We start from the raw sequence: 22335 nt of genomic DNA, 5'->3' as shown, positions 1-22335 counted from the left end.
TCGCATCAGTACTGCAGCGAAACATTTTAAAATAATGATAATAATAACCCAACACGGTAAAATATGGATTGCGGAGCAACACGCAATCTATATATTATCACTGGCTCGTACATTGTTCGTACACACACACACATTTTTTGCATATATAATATTATATTATTGTTATAATAATATTATATGCAAACACACACACCCGTCCACCTATCAATCCATGCGAATGTGTATAATATAATATATTTGTGTTCTGTTCTCGTGTGTCGTATAGGTTATTGTATATTGAAATATAACGAGTGTACGATATTATGAAATAAACGGAAGGCGAGTGGGCGTCGACCGTTTTCGCTCACATATTTTATAATTAAAACGATATTTTTTTTAGGGAAAAAAAATAATTGAAAGTGTTCTAAGCTTTATCGTTCGAACGTATATATATTTTATTCGTATAATATAATATATATTGTGTGAACAATAACGAGGATGTCGACGTCGAGGAACAAATAGGATCAGAATTTCAGTATGGTATAGTATATTATACATGTATGGGGACTATAAGAGCGTCACGTCAAGTGAAATTCTGCGATGTTGACAACTTTAAAAAAGTGCGTGTGTGTGTATATATATATATATAGATAGAATTGACATCAGGATCAGGATCGAGAGTGGGAGGAAGGAGAGGAGCAACAAAAGCCAGGCTGTTGTATATTAAACTTTTTCCACCGACCATAATCATATATAGTGCCTATACACTATGTATGTATACTGCGTATATCGTATGTGTTATATTGTATATACCAGGGATGGGAAATTGGCGGCCTGCGTACCATTTTTCACTGGCCCGTGCTACATTTCAATTTAGTTTATAAAAATATAAAATGTCAAGATTTTTCTGTATTTTATTTTATTATATTTATAAAATTATTAAAATCGATACAATATAATATGTTTATCGTAAAACATAGGTATAAATTCTTATCTAGTATTGAACTATTCAATGTAAATAACATTATATTATTTATAGAGGTATACCTAGTTAACATTAGGTTTTTTTTTTTGCTTCCTATGTTCTCTGGCCCCCTAGATTTTCGCACATTCAAAATTGGCCCTCTAGTAGCATTGAGTTGCCCATCCCTGGTATATACCTACACTGAGGGGTCCTTACTTTTGAACTATTTTTTGTTAAATTACATTAAAAACTAAAGCATTTACAAAAACATTTACAAGACCTTATAATGTGCGTAGAGCTTAAGTGTATTATCTATAAAAAATACCTTAAGATAATTTTTCATAAATTCATTATTCTTCAATAAAGTCAATAAAATGCTTAGTAAATATTAATAGATTTGGAAAAATTGAATTTTTATATGGTTATTTGACGAACTATTGATACATTTATGATACAATTATATTATATAAGACATATAATAAATATTGTTTTATTGTATTATGTGTTAACACCTTGTCGAATCGATTATTAACCATAAAAATACAATATTTATTCATTATTAAGTATACCTATCACAGGAAGGTTACGGCTACACCAATAACTAGATTTAACAATTTATGTTTCAATAGTTACTAATTCTTAAAATTTTACTTTATTGCAATTTGAATTTTTCTGGTGGTAAATTTGAACATTCTAAAATTATATTTTATACCACATAATATACTATGCGTCATACTGTATTCCCCTCTCTAGCAACTCAATGTGTACACTGTACTTACACTGTCTTACAACGCGACGAGATACTTGACCGAAATTCTTTCATAAAACTCGCGGGCATCGAACATTTTTACATATAAATTGTAATAAAAATAATAATAATATAAAATATATGATAAATATTTATACCATTTTGTGGTGTTATAATTGACCGCGATACACCAATCATAGGTGTGCATATAATATTGCTAATACGTGCAGAAAAACAATAACATATCACGGCCCACTCTGTATAATCGTATACTGCCGCCTTGAACACATCCCCATCCGATGACAGTCCCACTGCGTTGTGGCTTTTTCCCGGATTTTTCCACCCCTCATCGACGTACGATAGCTATAGGTACCGCATGTCTGGTACACGGATTTTATTATTGCATTGTGTTTTTTTTCCCCACAGTATTTGTTCTACCTGCCTTGCCCGAGGTATTTGAAACGAATACAAACATACGCGTAAACAACAAAATCGGATGAAAACAAACGGAAATCTGTCCGTATGTAAATAATTTTATTATATTTAAACATATATGTATATTGTATACTACTCTGCTATGGGACATGCGTCTACGCTGTATTATATTATATTTGTTTGGCACATATTCGAAACGTTCCACTACCCATCGTTGTCGTGATCGTCCGTCCCGTAGTGGTATAGGTACCTTATATATTCGAAACATCGGTTACGAGAGTTAGATTAAATAAATCTCAAACCCGGTACGCAGGTTATTGCGGACTTTTCCAAACGGGGCCGACGATATTTTTTTTATGTCGGACACTCATTTTTACTGGTCAATCGTTTGTTTTCGTAAATACGATTTCGAAGGTTTTTCCGTGTCTCTTAAATGCCTTTAACCAAAATTAAGCGGGACATTCCCCGTGACTCCGTTCAACCCCGGCACCCCGCAATACCTATATCATATTATATTTAACGTTATTAAAAAATTCCACATCAACGTCATATGACATGCACTTATGTGTGTATGCGTTTTTTACCGGGAAATGGAATTTATTGCGTTTTTTTTTTTGCGCGCACGACACTCGCCATTTGCTGATGATTATTGTTTAATTTTTTTTTTTTTTATTGTAACGGTTATTATGAATAAATTATCGTTTAACATTACTTGTAACGCCTCAGCCTCATCCCGTCTCTCGTCCTCGGTGTTCATCGTGACAAACCTGAGCACCAATAGGTCGAGCGACGCTGCCACGACTGCCAGCCCGAACAGAATGAATATCAACGTGAACGCCACGTACTCGAGTTTGTCGTTCAGCGTGTTGTTCTTCTGCAAGGCCACCATGTCGCCGAACCTGTGAAAAGTCCGAAATCAAAAAATTACAATAAATATAGAATATTATATGCCTATAACTTATAATGCAGCCATTGCGATAAATAGCAAATTGGTAGTATAGCACTACAGTAGCAGAAATAGTTGAGACGCATGCTAAGCAGCCAGCGAATTGTCATCGATTCCACTTTTTGTCTTGTATAAGACAAATAGTTTTGTATAAATATATTCACAAATATTGTCATTAGTTTTGAATAAGTATGCATAAGGTGAAATATGGGTCGGCTTTGAGCGTGCGATAAAGAGGTTACGAAAAAAATATGATAATCTATAAAATAAAAAGGTATACAACGCCAAAAGTAATTAATAATTTAAATATAATATTCTATGAGTGTATAGCGAAATATTTTAAATTTGAATGGCAATTATTTTTATTTTCTGACACGATAAATATAGTTTGAACTTTGAAGTAAAACCATATTATAGAGACTTCTTTTTACACAGTATAAATAATACATTAGCTACAGGTACTTACATGTAGACAACTACATTCAACAAGCTCTAGTAAAACAGATTTCGTTGAAAAGGAAATATGAAAAAATAATATATTGTTATAATATTTATATACCAGTTTTCTTTTATTTTATACTTCATAAAAATGTTAATTGATTTGAAGAAATATTTTTGAAATAATAATAAGAATCAATAACCATATCTATCTAGATATACGTTTATTATGACCTTTTGTAAATAACAATATCACGATGCCTATATATTTTATACTACGCATATTGTTCATTGAACAAAATAAACTATAAAATGAGCATATTTTTTTATGTACAAAATTCTACTGTTTATTTTATTTATTTTGTGACAAACATTGAAGAACGCTCTCTTTTTTGACAGAATAAACCTTATCCCTTTTCCACCAGACTAGATAATAATATTAGATTCTCTTTTCCACCAAAGGAACACTATTCTTTTTCCACCGCAGGAAATATGAATAAATACATATTTTTATCTCTGAAATAGTTTTAAAATAATACGAATAACGTGATACAATGATGAAAAATAGAACTATATAAATCAAGTACAATATACAGTAAAATAGTTACAACTTACGATGTTTACTTATTATTATATTATACAAATGCAAAATATATAAGTTATTAAATAGGTAGGTAGTAAGAAATAGTTTTTTTATTGATGATTTATTATACATAACTTTACCTCAAATAATATTGTTGTAATATTAATATTTTGAGAACCCAATGAGGATATAGATGTGAGTAGGGCAAGAAAAGTATTGTAAAACATATACTTTTAAATTTGTTTTGCTGTGAAAACTTTTTAAACTAAAAGTAGTGTCCAAAAAGTTCTTAAAGTATCGCCTCTGTAGTTTGGAAATCGAGTCTAGATGGTACTTTGAAAAGGTAAATTTAAATTTTATCAATAGGTTATTTTCATGCAAAGAAAAACTACCGATCCCGTCGAAAAATGCTGGAATAATTCAAGCAAGTATGGTTTTTAAGAAATGACAGCTGTAAGCGCTGTTTAAAGCTGATTTTCGAATTTAATGATTTATTACATTGTTTTCAATTTAATACCACAAACCACTACAAACGAGTAACAGCCGATGAGAGGTTGAGTTTAAAAAATGTTTAATGAAAATTCGATAATTTACCACTAAATATTAAATATTGAAAAAAAGATAAGTTGAAACGCTCATTATATATTATTTGTGGGGAATCTTCTATCAACATATTATCTAATGTTAGGTATAAAAGGAAAATTGATTTTTAACTTATAAATAGTTTTTACAATTTTCAAAATTTTGATGAAAATTTGAACATAAAATGCATATAAAATATAACCGTGCCTATGTATCTTTAATATTTCTGAACTTCCATTAATGAAACTTATAAGGAACCTTCTATTAAATTTTCAAGTTTTTTACATAGTAAAAAAGTTTTTATCGAGAATAACTTTATAAAAATTTACAAAATAAGAACAATTTTTCAAGGCTATAACTTGCTCAATATGAATTGAAAAATGATTTTTTAAAATTTTTAAAACCATTTATGGACAATGCTAATATAAAAATGTCAAGGATCTACGGTTATTAGTTTTTGAGTCACACCAAAAAAATAAAATTAATTTTTTCAATAATACGTTTTGTTTAAAAATTATACCACTTTTTTTTGTTTTTCTTGACGCTTTCTAAAACTACTTAGAATTTTCAATTTTGACTTCTCAAAAGTACCAACTACATTCAATTTTCTATCAGAAAAAATGCTGATGTCGAAAATCAAAGCAATTATTTTACTACCCACCTTAAATGCTACTGACAGACAGAAAAAACAAACACACATCATTGTTAAATACAATTCGTTCATTCGCTCCACCTCTGAATTTAAAAACTGCAACTCAATACAATTTTATTTACCATAACACTAATTGAAAAATAAAAGTTTTTTTTTATTCATAGACATTGTAACAATATCCACGTATATTTGATGTATATTTATTTTGTACGAAAATTTGTACCTCGTATATTATTAGCATCTATTTATCATACAGTAAACACAAATTGTTTTACCAAACAGTTATCGTTAATTAATCATATTACCATAATCTATAACACAAATTAAATTATATATGTTACCGTTAAAGTATTAAACCAGTTATTTTATAATTTAACGTAACATTCTAGTTAAAGTGTTTACATTCAAATTATATAAAGACTTTATCTAGAAAATGCATAAAATAACTAGTTATATTATAGAATTACAGATAATGAATCGTTAAAGTGTTTACATTTTAAATTGATAACTAGTTAAAGTGGATAAACAAATATTATTAATATTAATTGATATTATAAATTATTCTAAAAAAATCTAATAAATCATAAAAATGAATAAACATTTAAAAAAAATATTTTATACAAGATTGGTTTTGGATCTATCTTATAGTCATAATAGTCAAAATTCCCTGCCATTGTCAGATTGAAGAGAAGCGGGCGCACCAAATAAACAAAAAATATCTAATAACACACATGCGACTTGTTCTGCTCGTTTTGAAGTTAAAGGTTTTAAAATACAAAATTTTGTTAAATGATCTTGATAGACACATATAAATTTAAAATCTCTATCAGGTTGTGATTGAAAATCTATAAGATCAATTTGACAGCGACTATTAAAATCGTTAAAAACCATTGGTTTGACTACAATACCTTTTTTTTGTGATTTTTTTTTCTGTTGACATGGAATACACAAATTTAAATACAACTTCACATCAGCTTGGGTAATATTTTTATATTTTTTATTAAGTTCAAATAACATTCGGTCCCTTCTTCCGTGTCCAATTGACTTATGAACACTGTTTAAAATGTCAAACATATCGTCTATCATAACGTATATTTTGAAATTAGGATTGTTTTCATTAAATGGGTAAATTAATGTTTCAACGCCATTTATTGTTATTAAATCGTAATGTTTCGCAAGCCAATAATCACGGGTTTGAGTTTTTTTAATTTTCATATTTTTGACGTCAGATATCAAATTTAAATATTTTTCACTAGATAAAATAGCACTATTATTTTTGTACTCACGTTTTTCAATTGATTCGTAAAATTGTTGTTTCATAAGAATCATTGTTTCATCCATATTGAATATAATTTCGAATTAAAAAAAAAATTAAAACACGTGTAGGTAATACAGCTGTATAATGCGTTAAATGTAACTATGGTGTACTGCAAACAACTGGTTGAGAAACAAACATATTATATGTTCTACCACAACGAAATAATAAATTTATCGGAACGTTGGGTTAGATTTGACCGTCACTTATTATTGACGTTATCTCGCCTTATCTTAACGAAATCTAATATATAAACTATAACTGAGCAATCACGGGAGATTCATAAAATACCTAGTTAAATTTAATATTATATGTTTTATCGCATTGATTTGGTTAATGTATGTAATAGCTAGGTATTTCATGAAATATTGCCATTAAATACTTTAACGCTAACATATACAGTCATTTAAATACATATATGAGCATTATTATAATATTATTTTATATTTTAATTGTATTCTGATTTCCGTATATTGTATTATTTTTTATTTTACAAAGTTAAGTTAAACCATTTTTAGATATTGTTATTCAACGGGAACAAAAATAAGATAAATAAAGTCATTTTCAAAAGGAAAGATCAGCATTAAGTCAAATATTGATCAATTAAAACTTTATAAACATTTACTAAAAATTATCGTCATAAACTTGTTATTTTAACTTTAAATTATTTAAAAAAACAAGAGCGTTCAGTATGAAATTTATTTGTACAACAAGAAAGCGACGTACATCAAATCAATATTATGACCACTCCTTGCAATTAATTGTTATATGATCAACATATATCGGTGATTTTTAAAAAAAACTTTTTTGAAAACTACTGCAGAAATTACCACTTAAAAGTAGGAATCATCTGCCAAAATCCAATCTATAGAGGGGAGAACTCTACTTCTTATAATGTATACAGTATAGTGTCTGAAGAGGCTATTATATATTGTTTTAAAATTAAAATTTTAGCTCACTCTTTCTACCCAAAAAAGTAATAATGGACAAACAAAAAAAAAAACAACAATACATCTTATAATTGTAAAACCAATAAATAAATTTCGTTCATTTATGATAAAAAAATCTAATAACCCAATTATTACAGTTTTTGGTTAGACCTCGAGTATTAATTGTAATTCAATAAAGATAATATTATGTATTACAAATTTTAATGCGAAAAAAATCAAGAAATCCACAGATCAGTACCTATATGACCATATAATACATTATTTCGTTGCTCGACCCGTTTAAACGTTTATTAATGAGATGGATGTTGTAGTAGTTTAATACAATTATTATCATCAAAATATTCATAAAAATCATAGTGGTCGTAATCATTACATTATTAAATTCCATAATGTGGTACAACGAGGAATTAGTGCTGATAATATTTAATTGACACTTATTTTTTTTGTTTTTAATTTCAATTAAGTGATAATGTGATAAATATAGTATAAATGTGATAATATAGTTGGCGTGTGTAGAGTGTAAAGTATAAAAGTTAGTACCTACGTATAAGTGGAAAATAGGTGGTCGTAGGTTCTGGCCGTATCGGCAGATTATTACGAAGGTCAGGTCGAATTATTAAGCTCAAGCCATTACGTTATTATAGGTAAAAATAATAAAAAAATAAAATTACTATAATAAAAAAGCAATCATACAATTTTCACTTTGTCAGCAGTATGTTATATTTATTTGTATCGTGTATTAATGTAATACATAGTACACGTTGATTCAGTACAGAAATTGGTTTTGCGAACGAAGCGTATTTTAACTTTAGGATAATACTGCAGTAGCAAAGCGGTTACAGTGGCTCAGATAATCACGGTCGGACAATAAACGATAACAATAATAATAAAATCATGCACTATAATAATAATAACGGTGGAACGATGATAATATTTATTTGTTCGTAACTGGTCGTAAACAATCGGACCACAAATGTGAGGGGGGATGTGTTATATCTACAGATAACGCGAAAACGTCGTCGGGGGACTATTATCCGAAGTAGGTAAATATGTAGGTACGTATATTATATTATTATAATACGGAGTGATCATTATCATTATAATAATATAATCTTCATCATCACCGCATAATAATATATTATTAAGCGAACTACATAATATACTAAATCGTCACTTTTATACCATTTAGCTGTCATTATTATTATTATTGTCGTCGTCAATCAAATTGTACATCACCGCCGTGTTATACCGAATAAACATCTATAGGTATGGGTCAAGTTACCCGATGGTGGTGAGCGTGACGAAGCAATAGTAGACCGAGTCAAAGTACGTCCAGCCCTCGTACGTGGAGAACGCCGTCGCGCCGCCCGCGATCGTCAAGCTCGACAAAAAGGACACGACGAATATGAGATTGATCTCGGTGGCTTCGGTGCGCTTGCAGCCGAGCGCCCGCTTCGCCTGTCTGATCACCACTGACGAGAATTTGTTCAGCTGCTCGCCGATGCTCTGGAACATGACTAGGCCCAGCGGTATGCCCACCATAGCGTAGAACATGGTGAACAACTTTCCGGATTTCGTGTTCGGTGTCGAGTGCCCGTAACCTGCAAAAGAGGACGGGCGATTAATATTATACTGCAGAGTGCACAGACCTGGAAGATCTTATAAATATTATTTAAACGTGATTTCGGCGATTGTCGAGTTCTCCAGATACGCAATCCCCTACGTCATCGACAGATAATATAACAATCCCGCAAAACTCTCGGGTTATGAACACTACAAAAGGCGAGGGCAGGACGAGATACTTTTTTTATATGAGGACTGTGATTTTGGATTTCGCGTAGAACATGGTGAACCATTTTCCGGATTTCGTGTACGGTGTCTCGAGTGCCCGTAATCTGCAGGAGCAAGTGCAAAAGATGACGGGCGATTAATATTATACTGCAGGTTGTACAGACCTGGAAGATCTTATAAATATTATTTAAACGTGATTTCGGTGATTGTCGAGTCCTCCAGATACGCAATCCCCTACGTCATCGACAGATAATATAACAATCCCGCAAAACTCCCGGGTTATGAACACTACAAAAGGCGAGGGTGGGAGAAACTTTTTTTATACAAGGACTGTGATTTTGGATTTCCTACGATATTTCAGTAAGGTGTATAAATTAGGGGAGAAGGCACTCTGGTATATTAAATGTATTTATGTCGGAAAATGATGTGAGACGAGGGTGTTTTAGTGTTTCCTAACCTTTCCGAGGAGGGCATTTATGCTGTGACATCGTGTATTTTCTTATACAGACGACTTGCGGATTCCGAATTTCCCGACTCAACCTAAAGCAAATGACTGGATGCCAATTATTGTATTCAATGCGAATATACCTATACTATATAGTGTGGTATTATTAATTATGAAAGTTAGAGTTTTCCCGGACAATCTCCTAATAAATTAGTTTCGATCGAGTTAAACTCTCGGTACTTTTTATGTTAGTATCATCGGTGGCGTCGTAATTCTAAAGCTTTTAGGGAATATCTAAAACAAAATAAAATAATAATAATATCTGAAGTTATTTATATTATTATTATAGTTAGGTACCGTCAATAGTTTTTCAACAAACGAGATAAAATTAATGAAAATATTAATAACTCATTCTTTGATCAGTTGAAATAAGGCGTGAACGTAATTTTAGAACACTGACACTTGGTGAGTTTCAATATTAACACATTAATATTGAATAATATTATATATTTTTGATAGGATCGAAGCTAGACGCAATCAATGGTTTTGTATTTTGTATATTTTATTACAGTATAAAGAAACAAAAAGTGTGGTACGATCAATCAATATGAAACTGTTTCGATTAAATTTTTATCAATTTTTAAAAAACTGTTTATTTTAAAAATGTCATCATAATTTGTATCAGTAGATTAACGTGGCACACTCACGCGTAAGTTCATAATAGTTAATTTTCTTTCAATATTGTTTTTATAGAAAATTTAAATTTGAAATTGAGATTTTTTTATAATATATAAATAGTTTTTAATATAATGCTAACTAAATAATTGTACTAATTTCATATTAGAACTAACTATGCATTATTACAGAAATGAAATAAATATTACAAAAATTGCGTATCTGCTGTAGTGTAATATAATATTAAATAATAACTAATAACGGAATAACACTGTTACGTCTAACATTTTTTCTTCAGCCAGCTACAATGGTAAAAAGGCGGGTAAGTGGATGTCGCTCTGCTGTACAGTAGGTTACAAGTGGGTCAATGTAATGGATGGTGTTAAATTTGAATTCAATGATATAATATCATTGTATAAGAAAAACGATTCTGAGCGAAAACGGTCAGTCAGCCTATGATATTACCAAGTATATTTCATGATATTATTGTGAATTAAGTAATTTATAAATAACCTATTTACATGGAGCCTTGTTTTAAATTTTCAATCCTAAGCTATAAAAGTTGAACATTTTATACATTTTTAACTACAAAATAATTATTAAATTATAAATTTGATAGATGTTGTCAACATTTGTACTTTAAATGCTTATAAAAAAAATTGTGCCTATGTATTTTTAATATTTTTCAACTGCTATTAGAACGATATATCAGGAGCCTTATATTAAATTTTCACGCTTTTTTACCCAACAAATAAAATTTTATTGATATTTATAGAAAAAAAAAACTAAAAAAATTGAAAACTGAAAACGTCCGTAAACAGCTCAAAATAAGTCAAAATATTTGGAAAATGTTATGATGTATAGGAAATACTTATATAAACAAACTTATTCAGTCAATATTTCATGTAACTACGATCATTTGTTTTAGAGTTTCACCAAAAAACAAATCGATTTTCTCGAAAACAGATTTTGCGTAAACATTTCCGTTTTTCCTTAATTTTTCTTTTGTTTTTCACGTCGCTTTTGAAACTACTGGGAATTTTTTTTGACCCCCCAAAGTACCAACTAGATTCACTTTCCTACCAGAAAAATTACTGGGCTATCTTGTTGTATGCGCTCTACCCCAGATTGCGGTCTACCTGCGACTACCTGCCAACACTTGTTATAATGTTATATGCGCTCTACTATGCAATTTATATCTTTATTATCGTGATAATAAAGATTAGGATTCTCTTTTCCTGCATCATATAATTTTTGATCGTATATTTAGTCGTTGATCCTATAGAAAACGGGGCAAGAAACTACGGAAGACGGCTTGATGAGCCATGGGTATTCGGCTTGTGTGACAACAACGAAGGAAGGTATTTTGTTGTCCAAAAAAGGGATAAAACGATTTTGCACGAAATTATACAGAGAGGTTATTGTTGGGTCTTCAATACATTCCAATAGCTGGTCAGGATATAATGGACTCTTGGAACACGGGTACAACCACTACGTTGTAAATCATATCGAAAATTTCGTAGATCCAATATCAAAGGCAGGCACATACCCAAAAGATTGAAAGTTTATGGCGGCCTCTGAGGCTAAAAATTATGAAAAATATGTGTGGTACAATTCCAGATTTGCTTCATTGCTCCAGATCTTCATTAAAACCACCTTAACATCATCCCACTTATTATGAGAATAATATATTGTCTAAAATCTTAATATAATTGTAGAGTGGCAAGACACGGTAGAGCGCATACTCCAGTCGCAATGTTGCCGGTAGAGCGCATACGACAAGATAGCCAGTTACTGTTGAAGAAAATCCAAGCACTTTTACTGTCCTAAAAGGTGATGACAGACAAAAAAAAACACACATCATTGTAAAATCAATACATTCATTGCTTCGCTCAGAATCTAAAATGTGTCTTCATGAGGGCTATTTATTATTAACTCAGTGATCGCTGATCAGTATAATGCACCGGCCACCGATATTAGTTTTTATACCGTACCTAATTGTGTTCATAGAGTTTGTTATTTTTTAAAATGGACAGTAGTTTTTATTCTTAATAAATTTTAATTATTATAATTATTATATTATGTAAAATCATTTGAAATTTTTAAATACATTTGTTTCAAATACAAATAAATTGTCACAGAACAGTGATCACACATCTTTGCGAATTCACTTAGATAAGAGTTCAGTTAGCTACCGACAATCACGAATTTAGCCGTGCGTTGGAACGTCATTATTTTTACCGACTCAAAGTTAAAAGTATAATAGGGTATCACAAAAAAATCATGACATTGATATTGTGTGCGACGATATAACAACCAACCGTTTGAATATTATTTTTAAATTGTCAAGTAGTATTATAAATAGTACTCATACATAGTAGGTAGCTACTATAGTATTAAACAATGGTAACCTACGTTTTAATAAACTAGGTCAAGCATACGGAAGGTTTAAGGAATAAAAAGTAACGACATATTAATTACGCATACCTAACTGAGAGAGCGATGCCTATTCGAAAGGAGGATGTTTTTATCCATACAGTCATGTTAGTAAAATATTATAATATATTAATATATTATTAATAAATAAAATATATAATACCATTCAAATATTTTCTTACACAGTTTGTCTCATTAAATAGAAATGAAAACAAATTTCTACCACCATTTGTCATTGCTTAAAAAGAAATTTAATCGACTTGATTATTCGTAGAATTTGAATCAGTTCCATTTGTATAACAGTTTATTTTTACTATGACTGAAAAAAATGTCCAGTGTCCTAACTATTATGTCCTATTATTAATTTCCCAAGATTGTAAAATTGAGAAAAATTTGAAAGTGATAGTTCCAATACTACGGTTCCATGGAATTAATATATTAATATAATTCATATAAGCTAGTTTCTTATACAATTTGAACATGAACAATTGTTTAGTTGTTGTGTTTTGTTTTGTTAATCTACAATAATAACATTTGGGGGACGGAGTGGCCGAGTGGACTAAGGCGTCGGCTGCGACGCAGCCGACCCGAGTTCGATACGTCGGACGCGGGTGGCATTTTTCTTCGGGCAAGTCACGGTGTCCGGAGAACAAGTGCCGCCATCCTCCCACCCGGGGCACGGCAGAAACTTACGGGTGCCCCATTAGAAATTCTGCCAAAACACACACCACACGTGTACCAACCTACCCAATTTAAAAACCTACAGTGCCCTGTTCAGTGATTACAAGTTAAAGAAGTGTACAATATTATAAATCTTTGGATTTAAACTCGAGTATTATTATTGTTGTAAGTACAAAGTTCAAAAGTATCAATATGAAAAAAAAATAATAATTATGAAAAGAAACTCTAAAAGAGTTCCTCTGAAAATATTTTGTATTGTTGCAGCGGCATGTTGTTTCTGTTTTAAAAATTAAGTGGAGGGTAAAAATCGGGGTGCATTGTGGAGCGTTTTTAAAACGTTCGAGAGAAATCGAAGTGCACTTCGCCTGCGGTATACTTAAAAAGGTGCAAAGTGTTTTAATCCTTAATAATCCTTTTAGAAGCGATGCTATTCTCTGTCGACGGTAGTTGATATTGGGATTATGTATACAAAGTATAAACCTATATCTATATAAAATTAATACACACACTCACACACACACACACATTCATATAAGAGCGTGCGCAAATATTATTATAACGTCTATTATACGCATTATAACGTAGGTATATACGTACCAATAGTCGTGAGTACCGTTGTAGCGAAGTAAAATGCTCCGGCGAACTTCCACTGTTGTCCGGCCTTGTGCGGTTCTGACTTGAGCACAATCGTCTCGATCAGCCGATAGTCGTCTGTGGATATGTTGTACTTGTTGAGGATTATCCCTTCTATGGCTGCGTGAACAAAAAAAACAAAAAAGAAGAAAATTATGATGGTTTTGAAAAATTAAATAAACATTAAAACGAGCTTAGCTGCGTAGGACGTTCTATGTATATAGATTTTAGACTCTCGATTTGTCTATCACCGCGGGTTCCACACCATTATAATATTTTAATAGGGATATGTGCAACTGTGTTTCAAGGTACCTCAAAAGTTTTAGTTTAAAACCTTTTAATGTTCTATTATGCGTATACCGTTATAATAATTATTAGAGACGAGCGTGTATCAAAAATTGTCTGTGGTAATCGCACATATTTTTTTATCGTAGAATGTAACCACCCTGTATTCACGCGGTACTCATCATAATGGGTGAGTTGGTGTTTCAATACTTTGTCGACTTACATCAAATATATTATAAAACCTGCCCGACCGAACAAACACTATACCTATAAACAGTAGGTAAGGTACCCATATTATTATTACCATATGCGCGCACACACGAATACATATTGTATAAGTAGGTACTCGACTCTGTCACATAGTTTTTCTCGCGACTCCTTGACCCAGTTATCGCTTCGTCTACGCATTTGTGTATAGATCGTTGACAAAAAGGAGAAAAAAATACGTTCTTTTTCATGAATGTTTTTTATATCACACCCCTTGGACCGCAAAAACGTGTGCGCAATGTAACCAGAACTCGAACTTTGCGCTTGAAAATCATTATGCCGACGAAATTAATTCTTATCCAAAGTCCTTTCAAAATGGTTCTCCGACATTAATAATTGACCACAACATTGTCTTCTTTGCGTTGGACACGTCTCGCAGGATCTTCGCATCACATCACATCCACATCGCCATTGACCGATAATGCTTTTCGACTCATAATAATAATTGTGTTTAAACTTTCAAATCTATATTCACATTACCAACTGACACAATATTATAATAATAGTTGGCCAACAATTCAGCACGAGTTTTGCGTCACAGCAGATATCAGTATTCAAAAACAAAACTATTTAACACGTGATTAAAAAAAAGTATAAAGTAACCCCTTTTTAGTTACCGCATTTTAATCGATTGCTTTAAAACAATAAGCTAATTACAATAGTATAATATTATACTATTATACACAAATTTTAATGTTGCCTGCAGTAATACATTATTTATTACGGTTTATTAATTCCATTACGTTCACATGTTGTTTGCGTATTACCAATATTAATTGAACTACATAGGAAGTATAAATTCTGTTTTGGGTGTTTTAATTGAAATTAATGATAATGTTTGTTGTTTTTTTTTTTGTTTATCAACCATTGGGTCTCATGGAGTTGTTTAGATTTACATTGTTGGCACACCACCAAAGATTTAACATGAACGTATATAAATTATGCTCGGTGCTTTAAGAAAAATCCCTATAAGTAAGCCAAAATTTATTGCTTACGTGATCGTAAAAATAATTCTACTATAATATATATTATACGGTTCTAGGAAATGTATAAGCGTATTTTATCATTTTTAAAAATATCTTTTTACAGATACACGGAAAAACCAAATAATTCTGTGATAGAATTTGAAACTATGAAAAAATGTACCTAGGTATTGGATATTTTTCAATTTTGTTTACAGATCTTTTGTAATAAATGATTCCGTAAGTATTTTCATGTTATATTTTAATATTCCACCCACTGACAGTGATTTCTTTGAAAAGGAATACGAAGAAAATTATATCGGGTTGATTGTAATATTGTAATCATAAAGTAAAAAAAAAAAATAAGGAACCTTTTAAACATATTATACTTGAATGTATATATATTATATGAAGAATATTATCGGGTTTCCTGAAAAGTTTTTTACGCCTTTCAATTTCACGTTTTAAGAATATGAGATAACATTTTATTTTTCGTGAAATGCCACGGTTCTGAGAACGGTATAAGGGATCAAGTCCCCATACGTATAATGCGTATCTATATTTGCGTATGGTGTGGATAAACGAAAAAAAAATTGTTCGTTAGATTAACAACAGCACGCCTTTGGTTTTTTTAAACAAAATATTCTCGTTGATTGAAAAGCGAAAATAAATATTTAAAAATATTAAAACGAGCTGTGAAAGCGATTATTTTTCCCATTGCAGGACATAAATCACTATTATTATTATTATTATTATTATAATCATCATTAAAACCAATAAACGCCTCCTGCAGGCTGAGTAGGGGGGGGGGGGTCGTCAAATTCGTCATTTTCTATAGTACTGCGTTGGGCACGAAATATTATTTCGTCTTTTATCTCGGTTTCTCAATCCCATAACCTTTGTTTAACCATAGGATACCGAAATAAGCGAAACACGGTTTATTAAAAAGCTCGTCACATTCTCCGGGTATGCGCTACAACTATCCGCCACCTGCCGGCGACCCCGTTTGTTCGGTGCAGTAAAGCCCGGCAGTTCTTGTAGTCGTATCGTCTCCTCCCATACGCGTATCAGTAATCTAAACCAAAACTTACTGCTAGGATTTTGGTAAAGCAAAATGTGCGACCAAAAGTGATTTTGCTTTCGCCCGATCAAATAATCCAGTTGGAACACATAAGCCACAACGTTTTACTCTCTCTCTCACACACACACACACACACACACACACACACACACACACACACACACACACACACACACATACACACACACACACACACACACACACACACACACACACACACACACACATACATACATACATACATACATACATACATACATACACACACACACACACACATACATACATACATATTTTATATAGAACGGCGGCGACATTAACACATAACGATTCGCTTGAACATACAGTTGATCCTCACAGTAAACACCCTGTGTATAGAGTATCCACGTAACGGCCGAGAGTAGATGATAAAAAAAGTCGACCGATTAAATTAGATAGACTCACATCGCCGTTAAATGTTTTTCTGTCTATTTTATGAACTTATCGATGTTTTAAGTGAATTGGTTTACGATATAGTAATGAAAAATATTCATTGCCTACAGTTAAGCAGAGAGCGAATATACCTATTATATCATTTGATATAAGAAGTCGTTTGAAATATTTTATTGCTGGGACGATCGGACTTATTAAGATTGTTTCCGGGAAACGACAAAAACCTTATAATAAGGCCGCTAGCTATTATTACCTATACTGTTTGGAATGTTTAGATGATGATTACGAATTTTTTATAGTTCATATTGATTTTATATGAAAACAACCATAAACAATGAACATTAATTAAGTTGAAACATACATTTTTAATAATATACAAGACGTATAATATATCTATTTTAAATATTATTACCTTGGTAATTAATAATTTTTATTTTTTTTAATAATTTGTAGGCACCTATATGTTGCTTTAACATGGCAAGAATAAACATCAGATAATGTTCAAATCTTATTTTATACTAAGTATGGTCTGTTTTTGTTTAGACTTTAAAGTTTAGAGCAAAACAATTTTGATTTAAATAAAAGTAAAACAGCAGTTCATGATAACGAAAATATATTGCTAATAATATAACGAAAAGTAGAGATAACAACCAAGACATTTTGGGATTCGAACATTCAGACAGATTGGGACTAATAGAATTGGATAGTTGTGATTGTGTCGACGAAAAACAGAGACAAAAGAAACAATCCATAAACAATAAACGCACACACTCGCATACATACACATACTATATATATATAAGCATATGTGCGTTGGAGTAGATAGCTTATTGAGTACAATAGAGAGCAACTTTATTAAATCTGAGTTGAAGTAGTTTTTAAATTGAAAAAAGTTACTTTGACTTTATAAATGAAGGCTTTAAACTGCTATTTGTATTTATTAATCATATTAGTCTTATTTAAAAATAATAAATAATTTGAAACCACATAACATAATATAGGAACATTAATATTTCATAACGTAATTATAAATTATAGAAATAAAAACTCGACCAAATGGTCCACTAACCACATTACGACAACCTACATAATATTATAATACTTAATAAAATAAACAAATCTTATAAAAAGATAATTTTAAACTGAGTACAGTTTTGATAAATTCAGTTTATGATACACGTAAAAAAAATTTAATTAAAAATTATAATTCCTATAAAATAAAACTGTATGTAAAATGTTTGTTTCTATAATGTTCCTACATTTTTAACACTCAAATATTGGCTTTTCTTTGCAACCACAAGTTATAAGCATTCATAGGTCTAAAATTTCAATTTTACATAAGTATGCCTAGATATGTTCTGGACGATGAACAACCAATCAAATAATTATTTAATACACCTAGTGAACACGAAAATAATCTTTATTTCTTTAGAATTCTCATATTTTTTATTACAATTTAGTCACGATTCACAAAAATTTCACATCTGGTAAATGTTGTTTACCAACTTTTTAAATATTTTTAAATCGACTTCTCCCAAGTTATAGCTTTACATTTGTTTTAAATGTAGCTTTTTAAATATATATTATCTTAATATGACTACCTTTATATAAGTTTTAAAACGAAAATTCCAAACGTAAAATATCTGATTCGATTTTTCTTTTTGTTATAAAAGATGAATTCGTCATAATATTATTATACATTTGCAGAAGGCAACATATTATCAGGTTTTTAAATCGATGATATTTAAGAATCCATTGTGTATACTGTCCATTTATTGAATAATACCTGCCTAATTTATAAATTCATAAATTAATTAACGCATTGACTGTTAATTTTTCAGGTAATGTTATGGAACGTTGGTTCAAATTTTAAATTTGTAGGTACATATAACTATTTGACAGATCACAAAAAATTGAAAGTTTTTACAAAATGAAATGTTCGATATAAGTTGAAAGATTAGTTTGTAATTCATATTATATGGTAAGTAATTATTTTTCATAAAAAATGTGATATAAGATTACTACGTTTTCTAGTAGAAATATTATGGTTGAAATTATTTCAAATACAAGAAACAAGCAGCATAAAAACAGGTGTATACTCACTAATTAAAAAGTTTTGGAATAATTTACCCCCAATTTAATTATTTAGCGTTATAATTAAAATTCACAACCTATTACCTAATAAAGTAATAACTATAATCTTACTCAATGTATAGGTAACGAGCTTATTTTTCGTGATATTCACATATTTTAACACCTAATGGCGTGTTATAGCTGGAAGGTTTTAAGGTTTTAACATTAACTTTACTATTTGAAGTAGATAACATTTTTATACTCCGTAATTCCAAAAAGTTTTGTTAAGAGTGTAGAATTTGATTAAGCTACACATTATACCTGTAGCTGTAATGTTACACTTTTATACGTAGGTACTAAAATATTTTTAAAAAAATTTACAACAAAAAGTATTTTACGATTCGAGACTTATGATTTTATTATTGGTCATAGTCGGGAACATGATAAATAATATCGCGATATTATTTCCAGTAAAAAAAGTTATTGAAAATCCAATCATGCGAATAAGAAAAAATATTTTGAAAAAATAAAACTGTTTTCAATTCAAATCATTATCGTTCTTGTTAGGTGCTTGCTCGTGTATTGTAATAAACTGAGTGATCGCAGGCGGGTACCGTGCATAATGCGTTTATGGTTTATTCTTACGCATTATTATTATTATATATATTATCCTTAAAGAAAACACAACATTTGTGGAATTTATTAATAAAATACATATAACCGTTTTGTGATCGATAATATTTCCTGGGTGATTAAATTTTCAATTTAATATCACAAGACGAAAAGATAAGGAACGAATGTTATTATATTATATCCTTCAGACATTTTCCAAATAAAAAGTAAATAGTCCAACGCGATCGAGTATGATGATATACATTGTACCTATATACATAATAACCAAATGTTTTTTTTTTGACGCCTTATTCAAAATGGAATGAAAATTAAAATACAGTTCGTTTGTGGGATCATAGCAGGTATCTAATATATTTAAAATCTCAAATGTCTAATCACTTTAGAGGAATTTGTGTCTTTTGAGTGATTAGCGTCTTTTGAGTTGCAGTGTTCGCTAAATAATTTCGGTAGTGCGATATAATATATATTATACCATGTGTACCTACATGTATTGTATACCTACGACCTGTGTGCGATCAAATTGAACTCAGCACACCCGACGCGGGTTACGGCGGTACCGAAGAAGCTGCAGTGTAGGTGCCATTAAATATTTGAACAGTTCGGAGAGATTCGCGGCAGGTCGGCGATAATATAAACACCGCGTGTATACCTACGTCTTGACCGGGACGAGTTTTTATAAATAATTACGTCCCGGAGGCACAGAATAGTAATTTTTTTCTTCCTCTCGTATTATAATAAACAACACACACACACGCACAAATGCACTCATTTAATATTTATATAATATGTGTGTTTTATCTAAGCCCGTCACAATCCTGCAGGTGCGTGTAATAACGGCGTGGCTGCTTACTATATATAAATTATATATAATTCAACGGGGCAATCTTCTATATAGACCAACAGTCTCGCGTACACGAAGGTGATTATTCCAAGTCGGGACCAGTGACGGATCCAGGGCTTAATTTTAGGGAGGGCAAAAGTACGAAAATTGGCTTCTAAATTGGCTAAACATAGGGAAACTACGGTGATTGGGGGGGGGGGGGGGCAAATGCCCCCTTTGCCCTCCCTCTAGATCCACCACTGGTCGGGACGCTCGGAAATCAGAATCCCTGCCGATTCATTTTCAAAAAATTTGTTCTTTATAATTTATAAAACCGTTTAAAGTCGATACGTATAGTTGTAGTTGTAGGTATATATACTGTTATATTACATTATTATATAATATATTTTAACAAAGAACTTTGACTACCTATGTGTTTTATTTTTATATTTGAGTGTTCTTTTGTTTTATATTTTTTAACGAAAATCTATATAGTAGGTATATTTCATATGCAGAAAATATTTATGAAAATATTAACGTTTAATATATAATTGTCGAATATCGAACCATTCATTTTTTATGCACAATTATTTAAATTAAAATAAGAGAGTAGGTTCGTGTAAGTAAATATTCTCTTCGAAATTGAACTACAATATTATATTTTGCCCCAAACATTAAATGCTTATAAAATATAAATAACTATATATTAGTCCAGTATTTGTTATTTTTGCGTCAAGTTAGTGATCAATGACTATAATATAATCTGGCTTAAAATATATTATATAGGTTAAAAATTCATAAAAATTCACCATAGTGAAAAATCTTTTAAAACAATTATAGCGTATTATATTATAGTTTACAATTTTGAATAAAATTATATGCATATTTATTTTTTTTATAAAAGGCTAAAATTAAATGTGCCGCGTAGCTTGCGTTAAGAATCAGTAGTAGGTACTTACCTACAACGTGTGTCGAAAAATAAAATCTTATCAGTTATCTCGAACCATGATTGAATATAATAATATTATATAATATATATAAATTAAATACGCTATTAATTTTATTTGTTCTTATAGGGTCGTTCGCATTTTATTATTATAATTTTTTTTTAAACCGTTTTGTAGCTAACCTAACCGACGACTTGATGTATGTACTTATACAGAATTCCGGCCACGCCCTGCATAATATAAATTATAATAGTATATAATGTAATATACTAATATTATATTATTACATTACGGGACGTTTTGTTACTGCTGCGAGTGGACGTTATGCACAAGGCGCGGGCTTATGAAAATATTGTTTTTTTGAAAATGAAAAGAGACCGTACTCGTTATAGCACTGCAACGATATTATTATTATTATCACGATAGAATGTATTTTGTAATTTTCGGTAAACGATCGCATTCAACCCTTCGAGTGGGCAGCTATAAATGCATACAAATCATACGCGATGCAGTCGTAGCAGTGGTGCATCTGCACGGTCTACACAAAAACAACAGAATTTGCGCGTCACGGGACGTAATACG

General features: G+C 30.7%; 1 protein-coding gene across 2 annotated transcripts in view; it reads right to left on the bottom strand.

Annotated features, from left to right (window-relative positions):
* LOC132951627 (two pore potassium channel protein sup-9-like) overlaps nt 1-22335 on the bottom strand; it is a 76106-nt gene that overhangs the window by 27423 nt on the left and 26348 nt on the right. For both annotated transcript variants that reach the window (XM_061023444.1, XM_061023443.1), the window contains exons 3-5: nt 14218-14373; nt 8875-9193; nt 2839-3025 (exon numbers count right to left, since the gene is read on the bottom strand). In XM_061023444.1, the coding sequence (XP_060879427.1) occupies nt 2839-3025; nt 8875-9193; nt 14218-14373 (662 nt within the window). The remainder of the gene's footprint in view (nt 1-2838; nt 3026-8874; nt 9194-14217; nt 14374-22335) is intronic.

Source organism: Metopolophium dirhodum, chromosome 9 (assembly GCF_019925205.1).
Source record: "Metopolophium dirhodum isolate CAU chromosome 9, ASM1992520v1, whole genome shotgun sequence".
Classification (NCBI taxonomy): domain Eukaryota; kingdom Metazoa; phylum Arthropoda; class Insecta; order Hemiptera; family Aphididae; genus Metopolophium; species Metopolophium dirhodum.
Note: the sequence above shows the minus strand (reverse complement) of the source record. Positions and strands in the feature narration are given on the sequence as shown.